This window comes from Symphalangus syndactylus, chromosome 14 (genome assembly GCF_028878055.3).
Source record: "Symphalangus syndactylus isolate Jambi chromosome 14, NHGRI_mSymSyn1-v2.1_pri, whole genome shotgun sequence".
Taxonomy (NCBI): Eukaryota; Metazoa; Chordata; class Mammalia; order Primates; family Hylobatidae; genus Symphalangus; species Symphalangus syndactylus.
Window position 1 is genome coordinate 73,993,158 of NC_072436.2, and position 9,343 is coordinate 74,002,500.

Consider the following 9,343-nt stretch of genomic DNA (forward strand, 5'->3'; position numbering starts at 1 on the left):
ATAGCTCACACAGAGTACCTGGCACACAGTAAGGGCTGAATCTATTTTTGATGACTTGACTAGAATGTATAAATTTACATTCCCATCCCCCACTTAAACACAACTCATGATAATATTTTGGCTCATCTGCAGGAGAGATTATAATTCTAAACTCTTTTTATCTCCTTGGGCTATGTTAAATGGATGCTTCCCTAAAATTAACTTCCTCACTTCTGCCTTGCCAAGAATGACACCATGTGAAGAATCTACCACCTGAAACAACGAATTCTCTCCTTATTTATTTCCTTGGGTAGAAACTGAAACACATGTTTGAGCTGTGCCAGGCTGTGTGTGGTGGCCCTGGAACGCCTGGGAGATCTGGCCTGAAAAACAAGTTATTGCTTATAGTTTAAAACCCAATGCAGACTCAAGAGAAGAAGGGAAGGTGAGAAAGGATAAGAGAATGAAAAGGCCTTATATAAAAACTGAATTAAATAATTACAGATTAAGACCTGGGTCTTTAAAGCTAGTATCTCCATTTTCATCATTTACATAAAACAATACAATGCATGGTATTAATATGATGTGGAACATATTTCTCTATATGTGATGTATTTTTGGAAAATACTTACAGTTTTGAAAAGAAAGAACTGAATATTATGAACAATTAACTTCCAGGTCCATGAAAACAGAAAATATACTCCACTATCACTGAAAAGCGAATGCCCTTCTAGCTAAGGGAGCTTTCTCTAATTTACAGCCGAGTGAAACTGAAAAGAAGATACTTTTTAAAAAGTTTTCATGCCTCTGGCTGCAGAGCTAAATGATGAATTGACATAACATCATTATTCATATATTTCTTTACTACTTATTTCTTATTTTAAAATATTGCATGAGTCTTGGGAGACAAAAGTAGTCAATTCTAGGAAAATAAAAGAATTGGTGTATAATTTTAGACGTGCTACAAGTCACGCCAGAGTTGGTATTTCTTAAAAAACGGCAGCAACAACAAAATTTTAATCCATCACTTGCAACAAAACTCCAGTATCTGCACAGGTAACAGTGGCCAGTAGACAGATGTCACTGACATCACAAATCAAGTGTGCAAACCAAAGGGAAAACAGAATTGTGACTTATAGGTCACACAATAAATATCACACCTTTTAAATTTCAAAAACGAGTTCAAAATTTGATAAGAAATCTAGACCATGAATTCACACATAAATAAAAACGAGCAATCAACAGAAAATATAAGAAATGACTCTGTTGACTAATGCCCTGTCTTTTCCAATTGAGGGTCAGGACTATTCAGACCCAATTACATGAGGATGGAATCAGTAAAGGTCAAGCAAAGACAAGCTGAAACTCCAACTGTCTAGCTGACCTTCAGAGCTTGTGACAAATTGCTATCAGTCAATGTCAACTAATGACAGGAGCTCTTTGGCTAATCAATTGTTCTAAAAATGATCAAGAAAACTACTCACAGGACGGCTCATTTTCACATCAATGCCTGTGAAGTATGAAAAGCTCATTTTTTGAGTTTTTAATAAGCTCGTAAGTAAAGCAGTTACTTGGTAACAGAGGTCACCTTATAGAAAAAGACAGAACCTTTGTCTTTTACATATTCTTTTATTACCATATTACAGTAAAAATATGTCACAGTTATGCTAGAGGGCTACATAATAAAGTAGATAACACTTCATCCACTTTTCAGATAAATACTTCTGTGTTCAAAGAATATCTCTACTGGGCTGTAAATAATTCCAAATGCACTTTTTGGTTGTTTAAGATTAAAAACAATGACCTCAAGTTTACTGGTGATGTTGCCTAATAATGAGAAGAGGCACTTTCTATGAAAATGCTTATGGCCAAGTTCGTGGCCCTAAATATAGTTACTACTTTTAGATGATGAAGTTATTTTTCTTTAAGATGACCTGATTTCATGACGCTAGAAGTCAAGCAGGTGGAAAACAGAACACTGTTACTCACATTTGATGAGTCAATAAAAGGAAAGGTGAGTATATTACAGGGTGTTCTTGGGAAAACAGTTCTCCGTCTCTACATCTCATTCAACATGTTTGATAAGTTAATAATATAGACTTTTTGATAACGGCCATTTGTGGAGCATAATAACTTCCCCTTTCTTTTTTACACCTGAGTTTTCCCACCAGGAAATCATTTTCCTATTCTGCCTGCCACTGCAAGCAAAGGCCACACTTTAATTTGCAGGTCAACATTAAATATAACCAAAGGAACACACAGGCCTGCGATGCTCTAAGGCCTGTGGTCACAATTATGTTTTACTTTTCTCTCCTCTCAAAAGTGTATTAGTCAAAATCATTACAGTGCCATTGAAATACAAGAAGTCCCTGGAGAGGTACAGGCTTAAGAAGCAAGTGTGAACAAATAGAGATCATTCAAGTCACTGTGACCAACAGACAAATGAAACAACAAAAAATAAAAATTACCGTTTGTAACCATTTTCCTTCATTTTCAAGGTTCTTAGGTTATCATTTCATTTGTAAAATATGTTAGATTTTTTCGTGTTTTTTTTAACAAAATTGTCTAGAAACAAGCAGTATTAACTTTGTGTTTTCAGCTGAAAAGCTGCAAAGTGACAGCAGTTTCAGATTACATCCTGAACCTGAGTTGCTACGGTAGTTTTTCAAATTAAAATATCTTCTGTGGCCTCAACCACTCTCAAGTTGTCCATAGGAAAGAAATAAAGGAGGGAGGGCAACACTTAAGCCGAGCCATAATTGGAAGTATGTGAAAAATGAAGTGTCAGTTTGGTCAATAAAGGGCAAAGGTCAAGGGGAACTGCAGCCCAAACTCTGTGCGAAATGTGCTCATTAAGACATCCAATCAGAGCGCTCCTTCTCACCTATCCCATTATTCATCGGACAGCTGACTGTTTCAAATGCCTGGGTTTGGGCTGTTATTACTTTTCTTCTTCATGTAAAAAAGGCGAGGGATATATAAATCGTTGCTCAGTCATCTGGAACATAATGTGGCCCTTCCTCACCTCCCTCGCCCGGTGCTCCCCACCCCCTCTCAGGCCTCTCTGCCTGCTGGCTTCACAGGTCTGGAACAACTGCCTTGAGATTCCCCTCAATAATAAATGGAATTGCCTTCTGCCTATAGGTTGCCTGGACTCACACAAAAGCTGGTGTGGAGGGGGATGGGGCAGTGGGAGGCACTGCAACTATTGATACATTATGATAGAGAAATGCAGTGCTTAGCGTTAATCTTCTTTAAAGAAACATCCTGGCATGCTGGTTTTGCCTTTTTTTTTTTTTTTTTTTTTTTTTTTTTTAAGTGGCACTATTGTTATTCTGAATCCTGCCCCCTAAAGGAGAAGTTCATAGGTGGGTTTTAGAGATTCCAGCAATCATTAAAAGCCTTAAAAGTAGAAATAATACTTTTCCTTTATCCTCACAAAAGAGGAAAATATGATGAGCTTTCAGTAGAAAATGTTCTGCAGGAGCAATATCTTTACTTGTTCCCATGCTTCTATTCTTAATTCACTAAGTCTTTGAATGAGTGAAATGATATAGGCTCTTAATACATAATACCAATGAATCATATCAGTCATCATGCTCCTTTTGTAAATACTTCATTCATCATTCTATTTAGCATGCAAAGCTAGGTTCTCCCTCCCCAACAGAATATTACCACTCTGAGTCTAAGGCGGTCCTGTCTTATTCATAGCTAGGTCACCATTAGGGAGCACAGCGCCAGGTTCAGTACAGACAACTGGGGAAAGACTTGTCAAATTGGTAACAGAAAGAATGTCTGTCACATGATCTGTTTCTCCAGTAAAGCAGTGTATCAAATAGGATGTCATAGTTAGGAGCTTGGGCTCTAGAGTCAGACTGCATGGGTTCAAGTCCCAACTCGAGCATCAGCCAGTGTGTGGCCTTGGAGAAGTCTCCTTATCGCTCTGAGCCTCCGTGACCTCACTCGAAAAGTTAGGGGATGGAAATACCTACACTGACTGACAACCCTTCATGTTCTATTTTATTATCTTTTTACCATCATTTATTTAGCTTTCTTAACTTTAAAGCAAAAACAGAGACCTGTCCAGACTCAAAACTGTGGCCAATCATAGCTGAAGCTGCTTAAGAGGCATAGAGTGGCTGTGGCAGGCCTCTGGGGAAACAGTAAAAATCTAGGGGAAGAGGCACCCAGTTTGCTTGAAGTTCTCCCACTCCAAAACAACAGTTCCTAGAGTAGGCTCTGATTATGGTCAGGCGGGCAGCCATGCACAGTAGGATGCAAAATACACATGAAAGCCACACGTCTCTGCCATCGTGTACCTCCCGTACCTATGAGACACTACTTGGCAGCCCTGGAAACAGGCACCCCATCCTAAAGCAGCTACAAAGCCAAGAGACCAAGATCCTGAAGCCGACTTTGACAGTTACTCTTCAATATTTCTGAGCTATTACTTCTTTCTCCTGTGAAATGGGAAAATAAAGCAAATAATTGCCAGGGATAAAATAAGGATTCAATCTGGTATCTTTGGAAGTACTTTGAGGAAGTTATGGAGTAAACAAAATTGATGTTGTAGCAACAGCAACAGAATCCCCAACCAAACACAGATGTGAGGCCCTCCCTCTTAAATGCCAGTTGAAAAGGACTTTACTATTAAAGAATCAATCTCTTGCAAGGGGCCACAAGTATTAATATTAAATGGAAGTAGATATCATAAAAAGGGTCATCATGATAAATAATTTGAATTGAGGGAAAGATATATTGTGTAAATCATGAATAAACATTAAATCCCTGAATAATAGTACTTGGTATTTTTGTAATTACTTATCTTATGTACATTCTCTTTAGAATGCCCACGATTGGATTTTTTTTTTTTTTCTTTTCCTAGACGGAGTCTTGCTCTGTCACCCAGGCTGGAGGGCTGTGGCATGATCTCGGCTCACTGCAACCTCCGCCTCCCAGGTTCAAGGGATTCTCCTGCCTCAGCCTCCCGATTAGCTGGGATTACAGGCGCCCGCCACCACGCCTGGCTAACTTTTGTATTTTTAGTAGAGATGGGATTTCACCATGTGGGCCAGGCTGGTCTTGAACTCCTGACCTTGTGACCCCCCCACCTCGGCCTCCTAAATTGCTGGGATTACAGGCATGAGTCACTGCTCCCAGCCATGGATTTTGTATTTCTTTTTTTAATGTTTAGGTAAAAATGTGTACTAAAACTCTTTCACTGATCACAACAGCTACTAATTCAGCAAATTATCAGTCATTCAAAATTCCCCAAATTGCTGAAGCTCTAACCAGAAACTCTTACTGTATTTTGAAATCTGATAGAACATTTAAAATTTCCTGCATAACTTATTTCATTTCATCTACTTTGAAAGTTCAAAAGAAGAGGACTCAGTTGAGATGTATATATATAGCCTGTTATATGCCTCCACTGTGTAGCAGATAAGGTTATTTAACAGAAGACTAAAGCCTAGGGGATTTCTTTTTTCTTTTCTTTTCTTTCCTTTCCTTCTTTTTTTTTTTTTTTTTTTTTAACCACAGGTGCCATAATGAAGTGGTAAAAATGGAAAAGGAATGAGGAAAAAAGAAATGCAGTACAAATAATATGGCAGAGAAAGTTTTAAAATATGTATTACTCCTGTCTGTGGGGGAAACACCTCTTTGGATATGTTCTTGACAGATTGAGTTATTTCTGTCTATTGGGTATGTATAAAGACATATTTATGGATTTATAAATCTTTTGAAGAGGGCTGTTATTTACCCAGTTGACTAAAATGGACTCAAACTGTGTAAATAACTATTTAGGACATGTACTACAGGCCAAATGCTGGCACAGCTTACACATCCATGCCTGCCAGAAAAGGCAAACAGGGAAAACATGGAAAAGCCACTGTGCACAGTTAATCCGAAGGCTGCACAAAGACCAAGCTCTGCAGGTCTCAGGGATGAAAAAAAGGTTTAGAAGGGTGATGGTTGGCATGGAAATGTGCATAAGTTGTTGCAGCAACACTTTCAGGCATCATTCTGCATTTAGAAGAATAAATTCCACTGCCAAAGAAAACCCACAAGAAAGGACAAATAAGACTGAAGGTGGGGCTCCCAACAGCTTCTGTTATCAAGCAGAGAAAGATGGGGTAGGGGAAACCAGCACAGAAAGTTTCTATTTGATGACAATGGAAGTTATTGACTGTGGTTTTTTAGTAGAGAGATGAGGAAAGAGGGTCTGATGAGAAGAACCTTATTTAAGTAATTGGGAAACTGGAAGTTTAGGTCTGACGCTCCACTGGGACCTCAACAAATCACTCAGCTTCTTTGTGCCTTATTTTTCTCCTCTGTCAAGTGGGGATAGACCTACTTAATCTGCTACCCAGGATTGTTTTTAAATGATTCAGCTGAGATCATTCAAATAAGATAATTTATGTGAAACTGCCTTAAAAACAACTAGGTGTTGGACTCAAATATAAAACATAAAAAGAAAAAATATAGAAAGAAACATTATAAGTGAAAAGTTAGTAATGTGAATAATATGTAGTTCCTAGTTACAATCAAATTATTAAATAGGCCTTTGGAGAACACTTGTTGAAGGAAGAAGCCGCATACAACACTCCTAATTCCTTGTTACAGCATGTCAGAGGGGAAGAACTGGTATTGGGCATTTGCTATCTGAAAATCCTCTTATCATACTATGTTTGAGAAAACAGATGCATTACAATTTTAAATTCAAGTGCATTTCAGCAGTCTGCAAGCCTTCAGTGCAGCAGCTGAACTCTTTACCTATTCTCAGATGATATAAGTTTTGAAAAGCAAGAAATGAAAAAGAAAAAGAAACAAGCCAAACACTAGGCTGCGACCCCATGTAGCAATTTTGGGCTACAGGAAAAAGAATTTATATTCCATTTACACCTTTTTGAAAACTCATAGTGTAAGTAGAGTTATGAAAGTAGGGCTTTATATTGAAAGTGCTGACACCACCTTAACTATAGCGCTCTGAACAGCAACGCTATAACACATACATACACACACTTGAAAGAAAAAAGGCCCCCTGGATTTATGCTGCATATCATTTTCCAGTAAAAGTCAGAGGTCAGAGGTTACCTGTTTCTGCCTCAGCTCTGAACCAGTTTACTATTCCGGGCTCCGTTTTTACTAGGCTTATAGTTGTGATGAAGTCAGCAACTTTTCTTTGAACAATAAAATGTCTCAAATGTTTAAAATTGTATTTGTAGAAGTTATTCCCAGTACAAACAGCATACATGTGCCTCAAAAAAATTAACTTTCATGTTTTTGTTTTCAAATTAATCATGCTAAATTCATTGTCGACTTTGCAATTTTAATTGGTAGAGCTCAACTAAGTTAGACAACAAAATTCCTTTGTTGTCTAACAGTACTCCAGTGAAACATGATCATAAAACCAGATTTTAAAGTATGTACCTACTGTGGGCTCAGAGTCAACTTCAATAAAACAGCCTTTTTCTATTCAGATAAAGAATTCTCTTTTAAACTTTAATTGCATTAATGGAACACAAAATCCACACAGTGGGCTCTCATGAAAAGCAGTACAGACATTTGAACACTCAATTCACTCTTTTGCTGAAGACTAGCTTGATGTTTAAACTTTATTTCCTACTAGTTATAGTCAAACATGCATAATCCATGGACACTCACATACACATAGGTATGTGCATTCACAGGACAACACAAATTAACCTGTTATCTTTCCATGTCTTCCTAAATTTTATTTAGTCTGGCTTTGCAATGAAGTCAAGCACTTAGGAGATTCAGATAAGTAAAACCAGAAAAAAATGACTTCAACCCAGTGGAGAGGGAAGCCAAGCATGCGCTACTAAAGGGTTCACAGCCTTATAAGCATCCTAAGACATCATTAACTTGCAATCCTAGTGGGTGTTTCTTCATGAGCTCTTGAAAATCCTCTGAGGGCAAGCAGTAATAATACTTTTTATTTGTATAGCAGGGTATGAGTGGCATACTATTTATCCACATTCAAACTTCTAAGCTACTTCTCTAATCTTGCCCTCAGTCAATTCACTACCCTGTTTTATGAAGCTGGCCACCTGACAGGCAGTTAGGCAGCTGGAACAGCACAGAAGAACAGGGTCAGAGAATAAAATAAGATGAGCTGATTCTCAAGTTAAAGGGGGTTTATCTTCTAGGAAAAACTGTATACTTAGTAACTCACTAGACATTTCTGATTTTTCAATCCTTAAAAATGAAACAAGTAGCAAAAGAGAATAACGTCTCTCCTACCTTGCTCACTGCTGTTGTCCCCACTGTGCGATGTGTGGCCACCGCTGGAAGGGCCTGGGGTTCCTCCTGAACGAGTAGATGCCGTGTCATCATGATCTCTGTTCCAAGAGGGCTGTGGGGGCACAAATCAGAAACCCAAATAAGAGGCATCTGTGAACCCTTATTGGTAGGATCCCATGGCATAATGATAAAGCTATGGAGGGCTGAAGCACATAACCATGCCACCTTTCCCATCCCCCTTCAACCATGGTTCCAGCTCAGGGCTGCATTGGCACGTTTATAATTTGCCAGTTTCTGCTTCCAAGCTAAAATAATATCTACAAATAGTTTTTCTGTAAGTAATTGCATGCTTTATTACTAAGGAAAACAAAAACATTCCAGGCAAAGAGGAAAACAAAATGCCGCCACTGATTCTGACTATATTTTCAACATCAACAAACCCTCTGGCACAACAGTCTGCTACTCTGGAAATGCAAAATGAGAGTGGTGGTCTATAACACTGCGGTTTATAGGGGCCTCTGATTCATCCTAGAAGACAAACATGGCAGAGCTTTTAAGACCTCACAATTAGGCCTGGGTCCATAATAGCTAGTATGTGTCAGCTGTTTGCCGGATGGTACATGGCAAATGGACCAGGCATAGGGACAAAAAAGGAATGAGAATAACAATAGATTCACATGGACTGTGTACACTCAGCCCCATGCAGAGCCTTCTTGTACTATTGAACGGAAAACAGATGTTGCTTCTTATCACTGGGTGCATTTGAAAGTAACATTCAGATAGGAAAAATTGGCTGTAAATTAAATTCTTGAGGAAAACAATCATGGTGACACCTCTCCCAAATCTCTCTTTATCACCAGAAAAGATTTTAATTAGCTTTTAGTGCTAGCTTTCAAAAACAGCCTCATGAGTTACTGGTCATCCTGCACAGTGGGAATGATGCAAAATACAAAGCTGGTCCTTCACTAGGAACTGATATTTATCTTCAAGATTATTAGTGGGAAAGCAGGATGATCTCGTATGTAAAATATGTATACATCATTTCGATCATAAAAGGTCATGCTTCATGACTATATAGTAGTAGAGTTTGCTGACCCTT

General features: G+C 38.3%; 1 protein-coding gene across 8 annotated transcripts in view; it reads right to left on the reverse strand.

Annotated features, from left to right (window-relative positions):
* The window catches only part of MEIS1 (Meis homeobox 1), a 265,720-nt gene that overhangs the window by 228,296 nt on the left and 28,081 nt on the right, over positions 1-9,343 (reverse strand). For all 8 annotated transcript variants that reach the window (XR_010115681.1, XR_008650622.2, XM_063617909.1 and 5 more), the window contains one exon: positions 8,245-8,356. Coding sequence is in view for 6 of the 8 variants with exons in the window: in XM_063617909.1 (XP_063473979.1) it covers positions 8,245-8,356 (112 nt within the window). In the remaining 2 variants the exon portion in view is untranslated. The remainder of the gene's footprint in view (positions 1-8,244; positions 8,357-9,343) is intronic.